This window comes from Pan paniscus, chromosome 16, assembly GCF_029289425.2.
Source record: "Pan paniscus chromosome 16, NHGRI_mPanPan1-v2.0_pri, whole genome shotgun sequence".
NCBI lineage: Eukaryota > Metazoa > Chordata > Mammalia > Primates > Hominidae > Pan > Pan paniscus.
The window spans coordinates 57,435,980-57,460,628 of record NC_073265.2 but is presented as its reverse complement, the minus strand read 5'-3'; the positions used below and the strand labels follow the sequence as shown (position 1 = coordinate 57,460,628).

The 24,649-nt window shown below is 46.8% G+C and overlaps 2 protein-coding genes across 6 annotated transcripts in view; one reads left to right on the top strand and one right to left on the bottom strand.

Moving 5' to 3' along the window:
* The first annotated feature begins 79 nt into the window (after window positions 1-79).
* Window positions 80-16,277, top strand: CALML4 (calmodulin like 4). Of its 4 annotated transcripts, XM_003828012.7 has the most exons (5): window positions 80-1,716; window positions 1,811-1,841; window positions 7,295-7,435; window positions 9,353-9,541; window positions 12,878-16,277. In XM_003828012.7, exons 1-5 carry the CDS (start codon window positions 1,585-1,587, stop codon window positions 12,973-12,975), a joined length of 591 nt encoding a protein of 196 aa, XP_003828060.1. In that variant the 5' UTR covers window positions 80-1,584; the 3' UTR covers window positions 12,976-16,277. The 4 variants fall into 4 exon arrangements, with proteins under 4 accessions (XP_003828060.1, XP_008951600.1, XP_008951602.1 ...); XM_008953352.6 differs by lacking the exon at window positions 7,295-7,435; XM_008953353.6 differs by lacking the exon at window positions 1,811-1,841 and having other exon boundaries at window positions 1,587-1,716.
* PIAS1 (protein inhibitor of activated STAT 1) overlaps window positions 15,514-24,649 on the bottom strand; it is a 134,325-nt gene continuing 125,189 nt past the window's right edge. For both annotated transcript variants that reach the window (XM_034939007.3, XM_034939008.3), the window contains exons 13-14: window positions 23,349-23,386; window positions 15,514-19,441 (exon numbers count right to left, since the gene is read on the bottom strand). In XM_034939007.3, coding sequence (XP_034794898.1) covers window positions 19,148-19,441; window positions 23,349-23,386 — 332 coding nt within the window. In that variant the 3' untranslated portion in view covers window positions 15,514-19,147. The remainder of the gene's footprint in view (window positions 19,442-23,348; window positions 23,387-24,649) is intronic.

The following is a 24,649-nucleotide window of genomic DNA, read 5'->3' as shown; positions in this document are numbered from 1 at the left end:
CTTTCGTGCTGAGGTGTAGCACACACGGTGCGCCCTGCAGCATGGTGAGTTGCTGTATCGTGAACCCTCACGCAGCCATTGCCCCACGCTGGTGTTTTCCATCTGTGCGTCACCCCCTGGAGACACCTACACACATAAGGAGGGAGTTGGCCGGGGCACCCCAGCACACACACTGGCCTAACTCCAAGGAGGCACCTCATCTCTTCTGGAGCCCCTTCCCACAGGCAAGGGGATTCAGAGGGAGCGTGTTGGCCTGGCCGCCTTCAGGCTTCCAGAGTCCCAAGTGACTTTCCTTGATGTCCTTCTCTCCATCCTCTGCACAGAGGCAGCCTTCCCTCTTCTTATCCCTGCCACGGGGTTTGGGAGGGGGAGCCTCAAACTCTGACAGGGAGGAGTCGGAGTCCCCAGCTAAAATTCTCTGGGTCTAGAAACAGGTGTAAAGCGATTCTGGGGATGTGATTTGGGGGAAAAGCACACTTTCCACACACAGGCGGTCAGGAAAGGAGCGGGGAGGGGAGAGTGGGGCACAGGCAGCCCCTCCCATCTATGCGCCTGTGTGCAAAGTGGCACAATGCCCCCCTTCCTATTGGCAGTGCAGCCCCTGGCCAGCAACCACTCGCACCTGGGCTGGGGGCCTTTGTGTAGGGCACACCTGTGCAGCCACACCTACTTGTAGAGCCTCATAGACTCAGCTGTGGACAAAAGCCTCACGCCCCAAACAGGGAAATGGGATCTCAAGGGGAAGAAGCTGGGGAGGCCTCACACCCTGCCCCCATTTCCTCCTATGTGGGGGAGGGGAGCAGCACAAACTCCTGAAGACTTGGGAGTCAGCAGCTTCTGCGGAAGGGGTGGGGCTGAGGGTGGAGAGAGGAAGGGAAGGAAGAAAAGGGGAGCCTTCCTGGCCAGGGTAACCGGCACTAAGAGGCCTCACCCCAAGCCCCCGAGGAGCCTGCGGTGGGGCTGGAGACCCGGCTCAGGCCCCTCCACCACCCTTAAAGTCCTCAGAAGGTGGGAACTGAACTGGCACAGGCTGGGAACTGGCTGTGCGCTGGCCACTTGATTTTGCCAGCTGCCCTGTAATTCAGCTGGTGAGGAAACTGAGGCACAGACTGAGGTAGAATGAGTCGCCGGTCACTCAGCAAGTCAGCAGATGGGGAGGACTGAATCCCAGCCTGAGAGCACCGAAGCTTGTATCCCTGCAATACCGAGCCCCAAGCCTGCGGGCCCCGGTGCCCATCTCTGAGTTGGGCCGTCTTGGAAGGGTTCCCTTCCTCCTACAAGATGGTGTGTGAGGAGCCTTCAATACGACCCGGGGTGTAAAGTGCCCAACTCTAGTAGGGGCTTGATGGCATCCCCGCCGAGTCCCAGGAGAGAGAGAGAAGACCCCTTCCTGGAGTCCAGGGCTCCCAGGAAGAAACACTGGCATTTGTCCCTTTGCTTCGGCTTCTGGAGGCAGAGACTCTGAGCCCAGGGAGAGCCTTCTGCAGCCCCATTTCCTCAAAAATCCAACCTGCCCAGGTGGCGGGTCATGAGCTGTGCTCAGGAAGCTGGAATCTGACCCTGGTGGCGTCGGGCCTGGTCTCCATGGCAGCCGAGCATTTATTACCCGGGCCTCCACCCAGCTTGGCAGACTTTGGACTTGAGGCTGGAGGAAAGGGAACTGAACGCGGTTCTGGGAGCAGCAAGCCCACGGGTAGCAGCCGAGGCCCCAGAATGGTGAGTGTGAGGGTCTGTGTCGGCCTGGCCAGGGCTGGGGGGCGTGAACCTCAGGTGGAGCCCTCCCCTGACTGTTTTCCTTTCTCTGCTGCAGGCCAAGTTTCTTTCCCAAGACCAAATTAATGGTAGGTTGGGTTTGTTCTTTGATTAGCAACTCAGCAAAATATGGGTCTCATTAGGCAATTTGCTCTGCTCATGTTTTCTTGGTGGGAAGGAAGGTGGCTGGGGGAGAGCTGGGCCCATCCACGGCCAAGAGCTGCAGGGAGGCTGCCGTTGGCGGGGTGGGGGTTGGGGGTAAGCCTCCAAAATAGACATGTGGCTTTATACTTGTCAGTGTGACTTACAAGCCAGGGCGCTAAGACAGAACTTACTAGGTTTCCCTCCAGAACCTGACCAGTTGGATTTGGGGACTGAGGGGACTGGGGATGGAGAGAGAGACCATTAAAGTTATGGCTGGCAGCAGGGAAAGAGGAGGGGCTTTGTAATTGAGACAGAACAGAGGCCAGGTCTGCACTCTCTGGCAGGATGCGTCTACTGTCTGTGCCTCAGTCTCCCTATCTGTAAAATGGAGGGTCCACTGAGCCCCCTTTGCCCTGGCATCAAGACTGGTTTGGGCGTGAGCACTTTATTCCCTGGGTCCCCTACTCTGCCAGCCCTCGACCAGGCTTCAGTTTCACACCGTGCAGGGTTCTATTTCCAGAAGGCCAAGAGCAAAGAGTTGGGTTACAAAGAACTTGGGGGCCCAGACCTGAGCCAGGGGAGCCTCATGGTTGCAGCCCCCCTGCACCTGGCAGGAGAGGCCCAGGAGGCACAGCCAGCTGCTGCTTGAGGTTGTGACCCTGAAACCTGTCTCAACAGTGGACGTCAATGGGCCTGAGAGTCCCCCGAGGCGTCCCATTCCTCCAGGTCTTTGCTGAAACATCGCCTTCTCAGTGAGTCCTTTGCTGACCACTGGAGATAAAATTACAGGCACCTCGGGCCCTTGTGATCCAGGGTAGGGTCCTGAGAGCCCAGCCAAGTGGGGTTAGGGTTACCTGGGCAGGAGTTGCACAGTTCTGGGTATTCCGAGCTTGGTCTAGAGGGGCAGGAATTGTGAGCTCCAGGTGGGCACCTCCACGTAGAACCCTGGAACTCTTTATCCCAAGAGGAGGGCCAGGGCAGGAGCAGGGACTTTTAAAACACAGGGCCCGGGGCAGCGCCCTCTTGTCCAGGTCTAACGGTGATAATGAATGGTGGACTGAGGGCTGGAGTCCAGCCTTCAGCCTCAGCATCCTCCCACCCATGCCTGGTTTTGAGGCTCACTGACCCTCCCTCCTGGGATAGCCAAAGCTCCCAGAAGGGAAGAAGGTAAATTCTCTTTGTATCCCAGTATCTGACACCAAGAAAGTGGCCACCAGTGTTTAATGAGTGTGTGAAAGACTGGACGGGGTGGCCTAGCGAAGTGGGAAGAACAGGGGCTTTGGGGGCAGCAGACCTGAAGCCTAATCACCCTTGAGCCTCGGTTTTCTCACCTATGAAGTAGGATATGCCACCTTACCAGGCTGCTGCGAGCCACGGACAGAGGGGAATGATGTCAGTTACATGCTGGACGCTGGGCCAGGCACAGCCAGGTGTCACCCACATGTGGGCTGGGGCTGGCTCACTACAGCTAGCAAGAGCCATAGTTTTAGGAATTTTGCAAGCAGGATGTTAAAGCCAGCCATTATTAAATAATACAGGATCAAACGTGTTTCAATCCCTACATCTATCTGTACAAAAAGTTAAAAAGACAGCCCTATTGTGATCAGTGGAGATGGAGATTTGAAAGAAGTTTCAATTTAATGAATGTATTTGGTAAAAGGGTGAGAAATAGTTTAACAGTAGATCACATCAGGTTTAATGACCATTCATTCATTCGAAAAAGAATCGCACTCATTGGCGCGCAGCTTCATTTGTCAAATCATGGTTGAATCGAAACTATAGATTGGCAATGGATATAAGAGTTGGCAAAACTTGGGCCGAGTGCAGTGGCTCACGTCTGTAATCCCAGCACTTTGGGAGGCCGAGGCAGGTGGATCACCTGATGTCAGGGGTTTGAAACCAGCCTGGCCAACATGGTGAAACCCCATCTCTACTAAAAATACAAAACTGGCTAGGTGCAGTGGCTCATGCCTGTAATCCCAGCACTTTGAGAGACTGAGGGAGGCAGATCACCTGAGGTCAGGAGTTTGAGACCAGCCCGGCCAACATGGTGAAACCCTATCTCTACTAAAAGTACAAAAATTAGCCTGGTGTGGTGGCAGGCACCTGTAATTCCAGCTACTCAGGAGGCTGAGGCAGGAGAATCACTTGAACCCAGGAGGCGGAGGTTGCAGTGAACCGAGATTGAGCCACTACACTCCAGCCTGGGCGACAAGAGCGAGACTCTGTCTCAAAAAAAAAAAAAAAAAAAAGCCGGTCATGGTGGCACATGCCTATAATCCCAGCTTCTTGGGAGGCTGAGGCAGGAGAATCACTTGAACCTGGGAGGTGGAGGCTGCAGTGAGCTGAAATTGTGCCATTGCACTCTAGCCTGGGCAACAAGAGCAAAACTCTCTCAAAAAAAAAAAAAAAAAAAAGTTGGCAAAACTTACTTGTGGTAATCAAGTGGCTAGATGGAATTTATTTATTTGAGGCAGAGTCTTGCTCTGTGCAATGGCATGATCTCCGCTCATTTCAACCTTCACCACCCAGACTTCAAGGGATTCTCCCACCTCTGTCTTCTGAGTAGCTGGGACTACAGGCATGCACCACCACACACAAAACATTGGTAAATATTTTGTAGACATGAGGTCTTACTATATTGTCCGGGCTGGTCTCGAACTCCTGGGCCCAAGCGATACTCCTGTCTCGCCCTCCCAAAGTGCTGGGATTACAGGCGTGAGCCACTGCACCCAGCCCTAGATGGAATTTATAATAAAGAATAGTGTACATTTCTGTATTATTTGTAAATTGTGTGCTACACATCCTTTATGTTTGTACAGTGCAGAGGACACAAGTACATTTATGATCAGATCTGGTGGTTAAACATCCAGCACAGCTGGTGTTATCCTAGGCCTTGCACAGGTCTCTTTCTTGTCCTGGGGGATTTGCATTTTCAAAGAGAAGACTTAAAGGGGATTTTTAATCCAATTCATTTAACCCAATTAATCCTTTCATTCAACAAATGTTTGTGTCCCTTCTTTGTGCCAGCCCCGTTCCAGGCACTAGAGCTACATACAACAGTGAACTCAAAGACGAAAATCCCTTCCTCACGGGGGGTCACCATCGAGGGAGGGAACGTGGTGAAATATATGTGCTAGTATGTTAGAGGGCCAACCTGGCAGGAGAAAAAGCAGGAAGGAGAGCCAGGAGGTGAGGAGGGAGAGTGAAGAGATGGTGGAGGAAGGGGCCAGCGGGAAGCCCAGCTGGGTCTCCAGCACCCTGTTGTCTTGTTCCAGTGCAGGAATGCAAAGTTCAGATGTGGCCTTCCAGGTCTTTAAAGGCATCTGAGGCAGGGAGACAGCACGTATCTGATTTGAAGGTTTGTGAGGAGGTGGGCCTCTATTTGAGCCCTGGCCCTGCTGCTGGCAAGGACCACAGGCCCCCAGTGACTGACAGGGCTTGTCGGGGAGTAGTGAAGTGCCCCCATCTGCAGATCCAGGCTGATTCTGGACCCCAAGGGTGTGATGAGCACCTTCCAGCACAGGTCAGGCAGGGAGAGCAGTGGGCCTTGGGCCCACCCTCACCCAAGGGCAAACCCAGACAGAAAGACAAGGTGAGGGTGGCCATGAGAGGTCCCCAGGGGTACCCCCTGTAGTGCTAAGGTTAAGCTCTGTGATTGGGGCAGCCCTCTCTCTGTCCCCCTGACGTGAGGTGATGGCATTGTCCCCTCTGGCACTGAGCCCTCTTGCAGGCAATTGGGTTTTATGGGAACCAAAGCTGGGGTCTTAGGCCAGGCTCTGGCCCTGCTTCCCCTGGGCCTTTTCGGCCCCTGCCACCTGGTCCTGACTTTGGTTTGCCCCTTCGGAAGCTCAGGCTCTGGAATGTTCTGAAAGGGCAGTTGTGCGGGGCTGGGGGTTTCCTCTCAGTCTCTCCACAAAGGCCACGAATTTGTCTCTAAATGGTACGTGGCAATCTGCCTGTCTTTAGTGACCCCCCTGAAATCCTACCAGGGAGGCCTGAGTGCCTTCATTAGGGAATATGAAGGGACCCCTGGTCTGGGCTGGGGATTTGGGGGGCTCCTTCTGCATCCTCTCCCTCACCCTGCTGCACTCAGTGGTGTCTGCCCTGGAACCGAAGGCAGTGTGGCCTGGTGGGCAGAGTTGCCCACAGCCAGGCTCTCAGTGTTCCAGCCCTCAATGTCCTGTCCGCACATGGGAATATGAGGGGGCGCATCACAGGGTTGCGGGGATGAAGCGAGGGCCTGGGGGTGGAGTGCTCAGCAACGTGAATTGTCATTGTTGCTGTCATCAGCTAAGGGGCTATTAGTGTCCAGGCCTCTAAGGACCTACCTGGGTGGTGTGAGAAGCAGGAGAGAGAACAGAGCCCTGAGCCCCAGCCTGGGAGGGCCAGCGCCAGGCCACTGTGTGTCCACGGCTCCACCCACAGGCCCGGGTGCCTCGTCTGGGCTGGACGAGAATCTCCCTGTCATGATGGCAGCCCCACCTACCCCTAAATCAGATGCTCAGTCAGTGCGGTCCAGGGACTTTTCCTGAACTCCCAGCTGGCCTTCCTGGGCTTCCCAGGGCCGGGAGCCCATGGGATGGCTGTGTCAGGCCGGGAGTCTGTGGGTTTAGGGGAGCCTTAGCTCCGGCTGCCTTCCACCTCCACCAAGTACCGAAGGAGAAAGGGCTTCAGACCCTGGGAGAATTTCCCAGCAGGACCCTTTGAAGTCTCTAAGAACAGGACCAGGGCCCGAGTCCAAGGACAGCTTGAGGGTTCAGCAGCCTGGAGGCCAGGGCAGGGGCAATAGGCTCAGAAATGCCCCAGCTCTGATGATGATGATAATATCATCATATGAAGGCCACTCTCTGGCAGGCCTCCTGGGATTTCTGGCTCTCACAGTAATCCTGAGGCCTTATTATTCCCATTGTCCAGAAAAGTTGTGTTTGCAGAGGTCCCCTGGGGGTCTGGACACCTTGCTGTGGGTTCCTGCTCTCCCCTGTGGGCCCTGGAGGGGCACTGTCCTGGGAGTTCCAGTCCTGTGGGTTGGCAGGGAGGGGGAGGGAGAAGGAAGGGAGGGAGTAGGGAGAAAGGGAAGGGGAGCCAGATAAAATACAGGACACCCAGTTAAATTAGAATTTCAGACAAACAACAAATACTTTTCCAATAGAAGTATATGTCCTATGCAAAATTTGGGGCATACAATAAAAGTATATTCAGTGTTTATCTGAATTCAGTTTAACTTGGCAGTCTTGTATTTTCATTTGCTGTATCTAGCACCCTTGGGAGGAGAGAGAGGGATGGAGGGAGTAGGCAAAAGGAAGGGGAAAAGAGGGAGAAGAGACTAAGGATGGGGAGGGCGGCATGGGCGGAGAGTGACCAGACACTGCTGACCCTCCCTCTGGGCCGTGTGCAGAGTACAAGGAATGCTTCTCCCTGTATGACAAGCAGCAGAGGGGGAAGATAAAAGCCACTGACCTCATGGTGGCCATGAGGTGCCTGGGGGCCAGCCCGACGCCAGGGGAGGTGCAGCGGCACCTGCAGACCCACGGGATAGGTGAGTGGTGGTGGGAACAACGGGGAGAGGGGAGGGGCCCAGCAGGTGGGTGCAGACAGCAGAGGTGTGAAAAGCTCAGCAGTTTGAGGGGCAGGTGGCAGGGAGGCCTCCTGGGGACCCAGCTGTGGCAGCCCCAGACCAGGAGTGCCGTACCTCACTTGGGCTTCCTGGAATCCTCATAGCAACCAGTGATACCCCATCTCACAGACCTCGGGATCTAGGTGTTCCAACAGACTTATCAAACCCAGAGAAAAATCACGCTGACAGCGATCCCATGTTGTTTTATAGAAACATTTCCCTTTGTTGAGTATTTGTCATGTGCTTAGCTCCAAAAACCCTATGAAGTAGGCATTCTCTTAACTTTTTTTTTTTTTTGAGGGGTGACAGAGTCTTGCTCTGTCACCGAGAAGCTGAAGTGCAGTGGTGAGATCTCGGCTCACTGCAACCTCTGCCTCCCAGGTTCAAGTGATTCTCCTGCCTCAGCCTCCCAAGTAGCTGGGATTACAGGTGCCTGCCACCACGCCTAGCTAATTTTTGCATTTTTAGTAGAGATGGGGTTTTGCCATGTTGGCCAGGCTGGTCTCGAACTCCTGACCTCAGGTGATCTGCCTGCCTCGGCCTCCCAAAGTGCTGGGGTTAGAGGCCTGAGCCACTGCGCCCAGCTTTCTCCTAACTCCATTTTACAAGCAAAGATCAAGGTTTACAGCCATTAAGTTCTTGAGCCAATGATAGCATCAGGATTAGTACCCAATTCTTCTGATATCAAAGACTGACCTAAAAACTATGCAACAGTTTTTAGAAAAACTATTGCTAGAAAAAAAATGCTGAAAGAAAACCCATCCAAGATGTTACCAAGTGGTTCTCTCTGGTAATGGGATTATGGGTGATTTTTATTCCTTTTATTGTTGTTTCCTGTATTTTCAACAATGAGAACATATACAGCTTTTCATAATCAGAAACAAGTTTTATGTTTTGTTTTGTTTTTTCTAAGAAAAAAAGTAGTTTCAGAGCCTGGGGTTGCTGTTTGCATTGGGGGCTGGACACTCAGGAAGGAGGGACTGGCGCAGGGGAAGGGCATCCGCTGGGAATAGCACTTGACCTGGAGCCCATAGGCTGCTGCTCAGTCTCAGGTCACCAGCTTCCTCATCTCAGGGGGGTCACCACCATCTGCTAGGGTTACCAGAGGCCCCACTAGAGGATGCCTGCAGTTGCGCTGGGAGCCCGCCCTGGGGCAGGCCACGCTGGGCCCAGGTGGGCCTCTGAAGGCCTGCAGCCTGGCGGTGGGTTGCTCAGTGGTCTGATACCTGAGATCCCCCATGTCCAGCTCCAAAGGGGTGGTGGTTTCCTTGATTTCTGTCCCCTCCAAACAGGAAGTTGTAGTCCGGGGAAGTTTTGATTTCCTGCAGTTACATCCCAGCCAGGGCCCGTGGAGGAGGGGCTGGGATGGAGACTGCAGTGAGGGGAAGGCAGATGAGCAGCCCAGCCTGGGACTGAGGCTTGAGGCCCCAGGTGGGGGTGCTGATCCATCCTGGTAGATGTATTGTGGTGGCTGTCAAAGGTGGAATGCACACATGGACCTGTTTCCCTCCAGTTCAGGGCAGGAGGGAAGCGCTAGAAGGGAGCAGAGGAGCCCAGTCCTCCATCTGTGGATGGGAACCCACTTCCTTGAGCTTTGGGGTGATGATAAGCATCGTCACTGAGGACGTTGCTGAAATGAAGAATGTCCAGTCCAGTGAGGGACCCGTCGTGGGAACTCGGTGGGAGGGGATGCATCCTCTTCACTGTGACCACTGCCACATCCTGGCGTTCCCTGCTCAGTTGACCTTGAACCGGCTGTGTAGGTCCAGCAGGAGGCCAGCTGGCTTCCTAGGAGTCTTTTTCCCTCTGCTCACTCTGCTGTGTTTGCGGGTTTCCTAGATGGAAATGGAGAGCTGGATTTCTCCACTTTTCTGACCATTATGCACATGCAAATAAAACAAGAAGACCCAAAGAAAGAAATTCTTCTAGCCATGTTGATGGCGGACAAGGAGAAGAAAGGTTACATCATGGCGTCCGACCTGCGGTCAAAACTCATGAGTCTGGGGGAGAAGCTCACCCACAAGGAAGGTAACAGGCTGGGTCCTGTCTCCCAACAGTCGGAGGGGGTTAGGGAGTTGGAAGGAGGGCACCAAAGCCTAGCTGATGCCACCAGGGTGGTACAGACCACCTCTGTTGATGCGCGCGCAGGAGACTGTGAGCAGATGCCACACTAGGTGTGGGGAAGAACCAGAGGGGCTGGAAGGGCGCAGGGAGAATTCTGCCAGGGTGAAGGGACAGCCTAGGGGAAACCCAGCTCGGAACCCACAGGGCAGAGCAGCTGGAGCGTGCAGTCTGGTCTCCCCCTATGTTCAAGCTCTCACTGTGGGGCTTCATCTAGTGCATGACACCCCTGGGAGCACAAATGCCTGCTTCTACTGATAAAGAAGCAGGGGGAGTGAGCGGCTCCCGAGCAGCGGCGCAGGAGTGAAGGCAGGTCTAGACATCCCTGCCCTTCTTCCCATCACAGCAGTCTCTGCAGTTGCTGCTGAGGTCGAGTTTCCGAATTGAGGTGCTGCTTTGCTCCCTTTCCAACTCAGGCTGCTCTAAGCTCTTCCAGAAAGGGGCTCCACAGGGAACTTTGCCAGGACAGTTGGAGAACTGCCGAGACAGGCAGGGTTCCTGGTTCCAGAGCCCCATGAGAAGGGGTCTTTGCCTTGCACCTTCCTGCAGCCTAGCAGGCTGTCCTGCCTCAGAGCAGGACGAGGCCTGGGGTCTTCTAGGAAGGCCCTTTGTACACTGTCAAGGGGATCCCCACACCAGGCCATTTACAGCCTTTGTTCTTCCAGCCTGCGGACCCTCCTGCCTAGCCCTGCCATGTTCGCAGCAGCCAGCCAGCCAGCTCTGCCTCTGCCCGAGGCCAGGGACCCCGACCTTAGAGCCTGGGGTTTCTAGGTAGGCTGCCCTGCTTGCCTGTGGTTTGGACAGGAGAGCTGGGCTTGGCCACAAGTGGGTGCTGGAAAGAGGCTTCAATATGACGGACTTTCCGTCTCTGGTTAAATCACAGTAAACCACTGGAGGAGGGGTTTGAGGTTGTGGTTTGAATCCTGGGTGCCGGGAGACCTCAGGCAAGTCTCCTAACCTTTCTCCCACCTCGCTTTCCTTGCTGGAAATGAGGGTACAGTAGGTGACCCCTCAGGTCCCTCTGAGCTACCACTCTACAAATCACTCTGCTCAGATTTTAGCTACCGCCATTAAGGCACAGTGCAGAGAGTTTAAAAATTGCTGCAGAGTTTAAAAATTGCCTGACATACAAAAATTAGCCAGGCGTGGTGGCAGGCGCCTGTAGCCCCAGCTACTCGGGAGGCTGAGGCAGGAGAATCGCTTGAATCCGGGAGGCGGAGGTTGCAGTGAGCCGAGCTTGCGCCACTACACTCCAGCTTGGGTGACAGAATGAGACTTTATCTCCATAAATAAATAAATAATCGCCCAGCACCAGGCTGGGTCTCCATACCCAGCTTTTCCAGGCTCACCTCTCGTGGCTGTTTTCACATGGATAGGGAAGACATGGGTTATCCTTCCCTCCCAGACTCCCCCCAGGACACTGCCTGGCCCTCTAGACAGCAGGTGGAGTCAGCAGAGGGAGCAGGGCCTTCTTTTTGTGGTTAATGATCTCTGTCCTAAGCAATGCCACGGCCCCAGACTCACATACATCTCTAATAACCAGCAGAGGACTGTTTCACAGAAACTGCTGTGTTCCAGACAAGCAGGGACACCGATTTCCCTCCCACTTGCCACTGGAGATGGGAAGAATGATACCAGCAGCAGGAATCCTTTTTCTGGGTGATCGAAAGAAAGACAATTTTCAGTTTAAAAAGCATCCTTGGAATGGCTGTGGGTGAAGCCTTCCCCTGAGGCCTGGGATGGGCTGACTTTAGCACTTTGGCTTTCTATGGGTCTCTGAAGTGAGATGGAGTGAAAGGCTGTTCTACTCAGGTGTCCTCAGACTTGGCACCTGGCTAAGTGCTGTCCCTCGCCCAGATGGGAAAAGGCTGCAGTGACTGGCCCTGGAGCTGATGTTGGCCTATCCCCCAGGATGGTTTTAGCCACCTGGCTGATTGTGGAAACTTCTCCACAAAATGAGATGAATTATACTGTCCTCAACATTCTCCCAATAAATACTCAGAACTACTATCAGCTTAGGCCAAGGCATGGTGATTATACTTTCGAGAAGGATAGTTAAGCAGAGAATCACAGGATATTTTCTAACTGACCGGAGGTGTGTGTGTGGAAGGTGTCCAGGCCTGGGAAGTTGACACAGGGCAGTGAGATGAGGACAGGCTAAAGAGCCATGGTAGGTTGGCCCCAAGAGGCCATTGTGGAGAATACAAGCTGAAATGGCTCTTGCCAACGCCTGGGACAAGCTATTATTTTATCCCAGGAATCCAGAACCAGAAGAAACAAGCAAATGAAGTGATTTTTTTTTTTTTTTGGAGTGATGGAGAACAATGGCAGTTTTGTTTTGTATGCTGTGAGCTCTCAACAGAGTTGGATTTATTTTTCTCTCATATAAACCCCATCCCCCAAACATTTTTTTTTTTTTTTTTTAGAGGTGATGGTAGCAGACAGTGCTTGTCACTAAGTCCTCTCTTGGGGTGGGGGCAGAGGTGGTGAGGAGCACCGGCTTAGGGGAGAAGGCAGGCAAGTGAGGAGCAGGCCGAAGCCTGGGACTGTGGAGGATGTTCGCTCTGTTTGCAGGCTGAGCTGCGGAAGGTAAAAACTCCAGGCCAAAGGATTCTAGAAATACGGGCACAGGGGTCATATTTTCATGAAAAAATAAAAATAAAAGCACAGGGTGGGCCAGGCACAGTGGCTCACGCCTGTAATCACAGCACTTTGGGAGGCTGAGGCGGGTGGATCACCTGAGGTCAGGAGTTCAAGACCAGCCTGGCCAACATGGTGAAACCCCGTCTCTACTAAAAATACAAAAATTAGCCGGGCATGGTGGCACTTGCCTGTAAGCTCAGCTACTCGGGAGCCTGAGGCAGGAGAATCGCTTGAACCTGGGAGGCAGAGGTTGCAGTGAACTGAGATTGTGCCACTGCACTCCAGCCTGGGCAACAAGAGCGAAACTGTTTAAAAAAAAAAAAAAAAAGCACACGGTGGCATCAGTGACCGAATCCTTACCAGTACACCTCCCTACTCCCTGCCCCTGCAGAAAGCCCGATTAGCTCAAAATGGAATAAGGGTCTCAGGAGTGCAGGGATGGGTTGTCCCTTTCTGTTCACTGGTTTACTTCCTGGTCTATAGGAATAGTCAACTGCATGCTCAGGGAAGACCTTAGGGGAGCTCCAGTTCCCAAAAAACTCACTGTTTTATAATGGAACACTAAAGCCAAACTGAAAAATTAAATGTGATTTATTGCAGTGGATGATCTCTTCAGGGAAGCACATATTGAACCCAATGGCAAAGTGAAGTATGATGAATTTATCCACAAGATCACCCTTCCTGGACGGGACTATTGAAGGAGGAGAATGCGAGAGCCTCCCCTGGGCCTGAAAACTTGGAGTGATTAATTTTTTTAAAAAATGTGTTCTTTTCACTTGGGAGAGATGGCAAACACAGTGGCAAGACAACATTACCCAACTATAGAAGAGAGGCTAACTAGCAACAGTAATAGATGATTTCAGCCATGGTATGAGTAGATCTTTAATAAAAGATTTGTATTGATTTTATTAACTACCGTGAGTCCGGCCCTTTCAAGCATGGAAGGAGCCTGCGGTTTGGAGTCTGGCCTGGGTTCCAGTCCTGGCTCTGCTGCTTCCCACTGTGACTTTGGGCAAATCATTTCACTCCTCAAACCCCCCCACACAAGCTGGATTCCCACTTCTTACCTCATGGAGCCTGTTGAGGAAGGATTGAGCTGATGACTTAAGGGCAATCTACCAAGAGACTTACTCTGTATTTGGGGGCTAGAACCATCTTCCATATTTCCAAGATTTTCCAAGATGAAGCCAGTGCTAGCTGAGAAGCAGCAACGAACAGAAAGCTGTAACACTTATGACAACAATTCTTGCAGTGCCAGAGGCCCATTTACAAATTCTCATTTCCATCTCAACAGATATAGTGACATAGCTCAGGCTATCATTCATAAACACAGAGTGTAGAGTGAAAACACATGCTACAATGAGGCAGCATCAGCTGAGAGCAGGAAGAGTGATCTACTTTACACCCCACACCAAAGGAAACCAGATGTGAGCTGCTAAATTCACTGGTTTTGCAGAGCTCAAGAAGGGGGCTTCCAATGCTGTGAGAATTCTGAGCTGTTCCCTGGGCTCTGTTAACAGGCAGAGAGGTTCCGGGATGGTCTGCTCAAGTGGCCCACACTGGTCATAGCCTTAAGCCACTTCCCCAGGACTTACGGAGAGAAATAAGGGGATGTAACCAGCAATGGCCAGGGTACAATAGTCCTGGAAAACAGTAGTAGGAGCACTAGGCTTTCTGGGAGTCCATCCAGCTGGAGTGGCTTTGAGTGAGTTACACAGCTAGAAGGTGCCAGGTTGGTGCTGCCAGAGATTCAGAGGTGCCATACACTTGTCAAATCTGGATCATTCATAGTGCCAGCACAGTCCTAAAAGGGCTGGAGTACCACACCAACACAGGTAGGGGTGCAGGGCTTCAAGTACAAAGATTTGCATCCATGTATGTATCAAAAGTGGGTTCTCTGGGCTGTGGCTTTGTCTAGTAGTACCACAGTGGCTAAAGTAGAAGAAAACCAAATCAAATGGGATGTGTCTTTTGGGAGGATGTACAAGACACAAATCTTTCACAAGGCACCGGGCACAGGGAAAACTGCAGGGAACAAGAGTTGTAGTGTTAGTGCAACTGTCTCAACGATGCTGTGTGGCTTCAGACCCAAACAAGGCCCTGAGGAAGGAGACTCTCATTTCCCCAAGCATAACTGCAAGGAGAGTAGGAATTCCTAGGAGCCAAAGAGTTTTGTGGGGGTGAGGGTAAATAAATGGCCCAAATGCCAACTAGGTGAAGTTGTGACCATCTGGCTGGGAAGCCCAGGTCCGCACAGTGTAGGAGCAGATGTTTTGTGGGGTCTGAGGTTTACAAGATTTGGCTGCCTTAAGAATACAAAAACAGAAATGCAGAATTTCCGGGGCTGCTCCTAGGACCAGAACAAGTGAAGGGTCCTGGTGCTTAAACTTCATTACCTTCATGGTAAATCCACCAGAGGGCCGGTTAGATGCTGGCCCCGCCGAGAGAACTGCTGTCACTTTCAGGCAAAGCTCAAAGGTCCTAGGCCCACAGTTCTTTTGAGCTCCAGTCATGGACATTAGGAAGTAAATCCTGCACAGCCAACCTGGAATACCAAAGATTAGATGGGAGATAGATACCAATGATTTAGATGGCACAGGAAGAGCAAGTTCTGGATATAATAAATGAGGGTACTTTCCGTCAAAGCTTTTCTATGTCTATATTTATCACTGAGTAGTCCCAGTATGGTTTTAAAGCAAGTTTTATGAATCTCATTTGCCTAACAGGAATCTGAAATATAACTTGCCAAAAACACACAGTTGGTGTGGAATGGTCATTAGAACCTGGGGCTCCTCTTCACGGACTCCCTGCTCATTAAGGGATTCAGTGGTCCAGAGTCTAAGATCCTATTAAGTGTTTGATTCAAACCTCTACCCGAGGAAGGGCTGTTACCTTACTCCTGGTCCTGGTTTCAAGCTCATTCCTGAAATTCCAGCTGGTTTCTCTAGCACCTAGTGTTGTTTACAAGAAGGCCACGGTGCTCTTAGCATTCAAACTGCAGATACTAAACAGATGCTGTGATTTATTAAAGAGTTAGCCATATTTCAACAAGAAAGGGAAATGATGGCTATATATTCATTACTTACCTCAAAGCATGCTGCAAGAAAATTAGTTAGTTACTTGTCATGCTTTGAAATCTCTGGATGAAAGGTGCTTTGGAAGCACAAACCATTATCACTTGTCTCATAGGGATTGTCGCCTTGAACATCCAGCAGTGTTATTTTACAGAAGACAAATTAACTGAAGGCTTTTCTTTTATTACATCTAAAGAGCTCTACATAAACAGGTAACATTCAATAGGTAAACAATTTTTTTCCAATGCATGTAATAAATATTTTCACTTGGTACTTTTATACAAACTGACATTGTCTACTATACATTTTTAAAAGCCATTTTACTGGTTTGGCATGCGGTATGGAAATTCTAAGAGAGAAAGTTTTAAGGCAATGAATCACAGATTTAAGTTCATGGAATTTATGGTAACTTTATCTGTTTATGTACATTTTCCCCTTTGTTAAACAATTAACAGCAGCACACTCTGGGACCACCAGCTATTTTCCCTCTCTTTCTGAAATCTAAGCTTTGTATTTAATTAAAAAACAGAATTCAACATATATTGATAAAACAAAATTCTTACTAAAATAATTTCAAATGTGCTTTAAAAAGTCCTGAAGATCTTGAAAGTTTTATGTGTTTAAAATTGAAATTGTTTTAAAAAATGCTCTTTCCACATTAATTTAGAGTTAGGATATATTTTCATTCCATTTCAGACACTTGACTCAAAGGAAAATCTGCCAAAGAATCAGATTTTTCAGAGCTTACGTGAATCTTTCCTAAGTCAGTAAAGATACAGAATTGTGATAATGTCTAAATAATTAGTAAAGCAATTTTAATGCTCAAAATAGTCAACCAAGTATGGCATGGTTCTGGTTCAGATTTTTTTTTTAAGATGTATCCAATAACACTCACGAAGTAATTAAAAGCCACTTTAACCCTGCTAGTCAAATAGCTATTTTATCAAAGATGTGTGCATACAGATGTATATATATATACACACACACACAGTACTGTACAGAAACAAACATATGCATACCTACTATGAACGGCCAAGGCAAGGGGGATGATGGCAACTTGACTAGATTCTGAGAACTGCTATTTGTCCATAGATAGCATGTCAATGTTGGGATGGGTTGGGGAGTGAGCATAGGCTAAGAAAAAAAGAGATGAAGTGACTATGTGCTTTTCTTTAAACTTAGTAGTTATAGACATAGTACAGGACTCTACTAATAATTAGTAGAGATCATGAAAGCGTGATTGATATTGACCATGAGACCAACAGAGTGACAACTATTACTTAATGCAACATTTTGGAAAGTCAACAACTGATGGAAACAAACTCCTCACAGGGTGGAATGAACTAAAATTAAGACAACTGAATGGTTAGTTTCTCCTGTGGACACATGACCAAAACCACTGAAACCACCGTATGTTTATTTCTCCCTATTACCTGTTCTTCTCTTAGGTTGGTATAATGTGGGACACTGAGGGAAATTAACCTTTTCTACAACTGAAGAAAGTAGAGGGATACGTTTTCAACTGGATCATTCAAACGGTTTGTAATTCAGCATCATACACAAAGTTACTGATCAGAATTCTGAGACCACTAACAATGACACATAAAAAAACAGGAAGAAAACTATTCATTTTACCTAAGACAGCTGAATTAGTAAAAATGTTTCCTAAAGCAATGTAAAAATCAGAAAAAACTCCCCACAATTTTAGTAATTTCTACCCCAGTAAAAATTTAGACACAAATTATGGTACTATTAGAAATTAGCCTAAATTAATACGACATTTGCTCACTATAATGCCAGATTCATTAAAAAACATTAACTGTTTCCTGGTTAACTGACAATCTGTTTTGGTTTTTTTTTTTTATTGAAAATTGTTTTATGACTATAACTCAGCCATTTGTGTGTGGAATACACATGCGTAGGGGAAGACTATGAAACTCACTTGTTACTCAAACACACTTGTTTATAAATACATATATACACACACACATATACATATCAACACCAACTTTTTTTTTTTCCCAAAATTCAAGTCAACAATTTAGTGGCAGAGAGATGCTATAAAAACATTATTTTTAGATGCCACACAGTCATGAGGACCATTAATTTTATCATACAACTGAAGTACAGCCATCTTGAATTCTACCTGGATTAAAGTTGATCATTTTGTTACCAATGCAAGGTTTAAAACTACAAGTGTATACACAAAGGTGGTCCTCATCAACTCTGAGAACATTAACAGTTGCGGTAGGAAAATCCAGTCTGGAAAACCAGCAGTCATTATGCCCCTTATCTTTTCTGTTAAACCTGCATTCTCAATCAACTAAAAAATATTTTCCACACTTGAGAACATCATACCTTCTCTGATGAGGATTTTGGAACATAAGTAGAACCACTTTTCCTTCCCTCCAACTCATATTTCTCTCCTGAAAAACAGTTTTCAGTATATTTACATGTTCCATTATGAATAAGAGTAGATCAGACTGATCCATGAATTCTAAAAAAAAATGACTTTCCTATGTCATACTTGTTAAAAGGTGAAGAAAAAGATAAACAAGGTAGATACGCTAAGAAAATAGGTATACTCAGAACCAAAGAGTGAAAATGACTAAAGGTCAAACACATCTTGAATTTCAACTGTTTATCAAATAGTAGACTTCTACAAAAATGTGGTGCATTGTACTTTCCAAACAATTTATTTTTAGGATAACTGACCGTGTATCTTTCTTTTTTAGGTGATGTAACATTACCTCTGTCAGCTGCACAAAACACCTGACAGAGCTTTCTAAGCTATTTTTACTTCCTACTTTGGTATGAAGATCTTACATGAAAACTTGTTACTCTGTGGCCAAAAAAAGCAGGTATTCACAGACTTGGTTTAAATACACAATACTGGCAATCCAGATTTAGAATAAAGAACTAGACTAAAGTGTATTATTCATAGGTCGGCTAAGCCTACTCCTTACCCAGACAGCTTTATTCCAATATCTCTAAAACATATTCTCAGGGGGTACAGAGCAAATAAGAGAATATGTGATGGAGAACATGCAATTGGGATAGTTGATAAAGATGCTCACACGTGAGTTCAAGACCTTCAAAGCACTTTGAAAGAAGCAAGCAACTGATTATATTAACTGAGTGCACACTCGGGAGGAGAGGGAACAGTGATGACAGAAAAATACATACAGACGCACACAATGAACACACACACCCACGAGCCATGTCCTGAAAATACACAGGGAATGCAGCGGGACAGATGAGCTTTATAACTTAAGGCTGGATAAAATATGCACACACAAACAGAATCCAAGTCTGTCGTTTTCAGAAAATGGAAATCAAACTATCCCCCAACCCCCTCCCCACAACAAAGAAAAGCCCACGATTGAAAACTTCATACATGCAATTCCTTTTCTGTTATTGCAAATAAAATAATGCCATTGAAGTCAAATAAAACCAAAACCATAGGACAAATGATGAAAAATCTTCAGAATCCAGAAAAAAATGAACTGAAGGTGGTTTGTGGGTGCTTGTTTTTCTTTTTTCTTTTCTTTCCTTTTTTTTTTTTTAACAAGTGTTTTATCACACAGGCAGTCTTAGATTTATATACAAAAGTAAAACTGAAAATATAGTTTTGTTCTCTGTACATTTCTTTTAATTTTTTCCCTAAAAAAAGGAAAAAAAAAACACGCTTGTATACTTTTCTAAACAGAGTAAGGTAAAACAGAGCACAAAGTTCTCTTCTTTCTGCCAAGTTCATTTGATCTGGGGTGGGGATGGGAGCAGCAGGGCCTGGGAATCAGTCCAATGAAATAATGTCTGGTATGATGCCAAAGATGGATGCCGTGTCCGTGCTGCTCCTGTTTGTGACGGTGTGGCTATGGCTCTCCCTTAGGCTGTTGGAAGAAACCAGGCTGCTGTTACTGCCACTACTGCTTCCATTGGTGGTTGGCAGAGAAGTACTGCCTCCTGCACTTAACTGATCAAGAAACATCTGTGAGGAGGTATACGGGAAAAACCGAGACGAGTGTAGGAGGTCTTGATCATCTGAAACTGCTGCTGCTGCAGCGGCAAGCAAGGAGGTGTTGTAATGCTAGGGAGGGGAAACAAAAGACACAAAAATGTTAATTATACTTCCAAATTAATATATTTTCTCCTCAGCGGAACACAGCCCTAAATTTAAGATAGCCTGAGTATCTAGGGTTTCTGAAATATTTACTAAGACATTTTGCAAAATCAAATGGCCTTATGTAAGGACTGGAGCATTGATCTTGAGAAGACATTTTTGTATCTGAAACTGGAGGAAAAACAAAATAAAAATTTTATTGTTTTTTGTTTTAGTTTGTATTGCAAGCAATTACCAATTCTATTTCCCAAGAAGCACATGCTCAGAAGCAGCAGGAGGGGCAGACAGTCCATGCTCTTGTTAGTAAGGAGATACTTAGCCAAGAAATCTATCAGTCAATATAACTCACTGCCCTGTTTCTTTATAAAACAGTACTGGAAACCAACAGACACTGTTCTTATTATACACTCAGGCACCACTGAAAGTTAGAATTTTTATTTAAATTTTAAAGCCATAATGATAATGGGTATGATTACTCTAAGTTTTCCAAGGAAATTTATCTTTCTCTTGGCTACACACTATGCTTTTAAATACAGTCATGCGTCGCTTAATGACACGGATGTGTTTTGAGAAATGCATCATTAGGCGGTTTTGTGGTTGTGCAAACATCACAGAGTGTGCTTGCACAAACCTAGACAGTAGAGCCTGCTACACACCTAGGCTGTGTGGTCTGGCCTACTGCTCCCAGGCTACAAACCTGTACAGCATGTTACTGTGCTGAATGCCGTAGGCAACTGTAACACAACGCTAAGTATGTGTATATCTCAACATAGAAAAGGTACAGTAAAAATATGGTATAAAAGATAAAAAAATGATACACCTGTATAGGGCACTTACCATGAATGGAGCCTGCAGTACTGGAAGTTGCTCTGGGTGAGCCAGTGAGTGAATGGTGAGTGAATGTGAGGCTTAGGACATTATTGTACACTACTGTAGACTTTATAAACACTGTACACTATGGCCACACTAAATGTGTTAAAAATATTTTTCTTTCTTCAATAATAAATTAACGTTAGCTAATTTTACTTTATAAACTTTAATTTTTTAAAACTTTGACTCTTGTAACAATTTAAAACACAAGTACATTGCACAGCTGAACAAAAATATTTCCTTCTTTATATCCTTATTCTGTAAGTCTCTTTTTAACATTTTAAAATATTTTTTACTTTTTAACTTTTTTGTTAAAAATGAAGACACATACAACACATTAGCCTAGGCCTACACAGGGAGGTCAGGGTCATCGATGTCACTGTCTTCCACCTGCACAGCTTGTCCCACTGCATGGTCTTCAGGGAAAATAGCATGCATGGAGCTGTCATTTGCTATGACAACAATCTTCTGGAACACCCACTGAAGGACCTGCCTGAGGCTCTTCTTAAGGAGGTGTCACTCTTTTCAGAAATATGTCCATGGTGTTTGGCTTGGTTTGTTTCTTTTTTATCATAGATTTGCTTGTAAGTAGATAATGTACCATAAACATTCCTCTCTATTAATGAAAACCTTTCATTGTTAGGGCCCATTTTTTTTTGTTTGTTTGTTTTGTTTTTGAGATGGAGTCTCGCTCTGCCGCCCATGTTGGAGTGCAGTGGTGCATGCAATCTCGGCTCACTGCAACCTCCGCCTCCCAGGTTCAAGTGATTCTTCTGCCTCAGCCTCCCGAGTAGCTGGGATTACAGGCATGCAGCACCATCACAGGCGTGCAGCACCACGCCCAGCTAATTTTTGTATTTTAGTAGAGACGGGGTTTCACCATGTTGGTCAGGCTGGTCTCGAACTCCTGACCTCATGATCTACCCGCTTTGGCCTCCCAAAGTGCTGGGATTATAGGTGTAAGCCACAGCGCCCGGCCAGGGCCCATGTTTTTAAATTTTTTAAGGAGCTTGTTGAGGTTTGCAAAAGCTTCTGCTAAACCTTTCACTGTGAATTTTCTTGGAGGTTCTTCCTTTTTGTCTCCTGCAGTTTCCTTTTCTCTTGCACCTTCTTCAGCTGCGTGTTCCTGTTCCAGTTCCAACAGCTCCTCATTAGTCAATTCCTCAGGAACCACCTCTAGGAGCTTCTCAATGTCATCCTCATCTACATCTAGGTTAAAGTTGTTTGCCATGTCAACCACAGCCTTGTCCATTTCTGCAACCTCTTCATCCTTAGCAGATTCTTTGAAGTCATGAACAAACTTCTTCAGTGTCTTCTAGATGTCATTCATATACTCCTTCGTGACATCAGTCCATGCCCAAGCAAGGTTCTTGATGCAGTCATAGCTGTTGTAAACCTTCCAGAATTGCATCAGTGTCCTCTCAGTGTTTTTCAGTTGCAGCAATAGCCTGGGCAAAGATCCTCCTCAGGATCTTTTAATAGGCCTTAAAAACTGCTACAACTCCTTGATTCATTGGTTGGATCAAAGAGGTGGTATATGGAAGGAGACACAACACTTTGATATTGGGATGAAGATCACCAATCAAATGAGGATGTGTGGGAGCATTATCAACAAAAATCATAATCTTGAAAAGTATGTTACTCTCTAAACAGTACTTCTCCATTTTGCTGGCATAGCAATTCGGGAGGACATCCTGGAAGAAAAGCTGGGTCATTGATGACTTCTTATTGCTCCTGTAGTACACGGGCAGTGTGTGCTTGCTGACATGCTTGAAGGCTCTGGAGTTCTCACTGTGCCAGATCACAAAGGGTTTCAATTTGTAGCCTGCAATATGGCCCCAAGCAAGACTGTTATCTTGTCCTTAAAAGCCTTGAAATCTAGCATTGACTTGGCTTCTTTATGGATGAAAGTCCTTTCAGCCATTTATTTCCAGAATAGGGAGGTTTCATGCATATTGAAAATTTGTCTGGCAAGTAATCTTCCTTCATAATCAGCTTATCTAGAGTTTCCAAAAATTCTTCAGTTGCCTTCACATCTGCATTTGCAGACTCTCCACTCACTTTGATATTACATAATGAATAATGATTCTTCAATCGTTTAAACCACCCGGAGCTAGCAGTACATTTAACACTGTAGTTGGGTCCAGTCTTTTCTTTAAGCATTGCAAACAAACTTTTTGCTTTGGCCATGATCATTATGGTGCTGAGAGGGATATGTTTCTGTGTCTGGTCTTCAATCCAGGTCACTAACAAGTTTCTCCATATCTGATACAGGCCCTTCTCAAATTTTTGTTAGTCTTGTTGCCTTGAACAAAGCAGATCCTTTAACAGCTTCTATCACTTTGTTCTTGTTCTTTAAGACTGTAGCTATGGTAGAATGGGACTGCCTGACTGGTGAGCAATAACTATCACTGATCTTCCACTTTCATCGTCCTTAATCACTTAATTTTTTTCCATGTCAGTCACTCGATGTGGCCTCTTACTGGCAACATTAGCTGTGGATTTTGTATGCTTAGGGGCCATGATGAACAAAACAAGACAAGATTTTAATCAAGCACAAGAGGAAATGATGCAATCAAGAGATGTGGCAAACTGGGATGTATGAGGCTGTCCTGGAATAACATGGCACATTCCCACACTGTTTTACAGCAAACTTTAAAAAAAAAAAAGTAGAGGTACACTCTAAAATAACAATAAAAAATATAGTAAATGCATAAACCAGTAACATAGTTGTTTATTATCGTTATACTGTACATAATTATACGTGTGATACTTTTACATGACTGACAGCATAGGTTTGTTCACACCAGCAACACCACAAACATGTGAGTAATGCCTTGTGCTACAATGTTACCATGGCTATAACTGATGTAGGGATTTTTCAGCTCCATTATAATCTTATGGAATGCATATATGGCCTGTCATTGACCAAAATGTCATTATGTGGTGCATGACTGTATTTTTAATGTACAATTAAAATAATAGTAAATTTTTCATAACATACCTGATTGTCTCCTGATAAGAAAGGAAAGAAATCTAATCCTGTGGAAGAAAAAATTATTTCAGTTTAAAAAAAAAAGGAAAAACTCTTCCAAATGCCCCAATACTTCAAAAACAAATACAAGTCTTATATGCTATGTCACTCAGAATTTTATTTAAACATGAAGAGTTGAGCTAAATGTTTTACGTCTCTCCTTTCTTTAGATTACTAAGGCTGAAAACTAAGCTTTGGCAATGATTTGTCTTCTCCGTGACCCCATTTGGGGGACTGGGGCCATTACTACTCTGTCAGATCTAACACTGATCCTTAAACGGGCATAGTACTTTTAACAAATGCTCTGGACTCCTCTTACGGAAACTTTCAATCTGCTCTAAGTTACTCCTCACAAGCACTTCATGAGGTATGTAATTAGTTTTGCCCTCATTTTGCAGGTGAGAAAGTTTGAAGTTGAAAGAGTTAGGTTAAGTAAGTTGTAGTACTGATTTTTCTCTTTCTTAAATTTGCTCATTTGCTATCAGATTCAACTGACAGACTGCAGTGGCATGAGGGGAGAAGAGGTTTGAGTGCCTGAAAACTGGCTACTACTACATAAGAAGGAGTAGTTCTGATACCTGGCTGCTGAGGATTCACTGCAAGGAGGCCCCTTCCAATTAACATTCTTTTCTAGATCACCCAGTGTGTAATGCGATGAAGAGCAAGTAAACAAGCATGAATTAAATGCTTCATTATGATATCTATACTTGGGGAAAAGTAAAACACGCAGCTATAGATAAATATATTACAACACCACAGATACTCTGGGCATCTACTCACTGTCTACATTATAACCGATTACAACACGAAGGCTTACAAAATGCATAGCACTGTTGTTCTTGATAGTGACAGTGTGTTTCATACATGTAGAAAAAAAGGTATAGAAAGATATCTAACCGTTAAGAGCAGCTGTAACTGGCTGGCCGTGGTGGCTCACGCCTGTAATCCCAGCACTTTGGGAAGCGAAGGCAGGCGAATCACCTGAGGTCGGGAGTTTGAGACCAGCCTGACCAACATGGTGAAACCCTGTCTCTACTAAAAATACAAAATTAGCCAGGCGTGGTGGCACATGCCTGTAATCCCAGCTACTTGGAAGGCTGAGGCAGGAGAATTGCTTGAACCAGGGAGGCAGAGATTGCGGTGAGCCAAGATCGCACCATTGCACTCCAGCCTGAGCAATAAGAGCAAAACTCCATCACACACACACACACACACACACACACACACACACACACACACACACAAAAAGAGTAGCTGTAACTTCCCGGGAA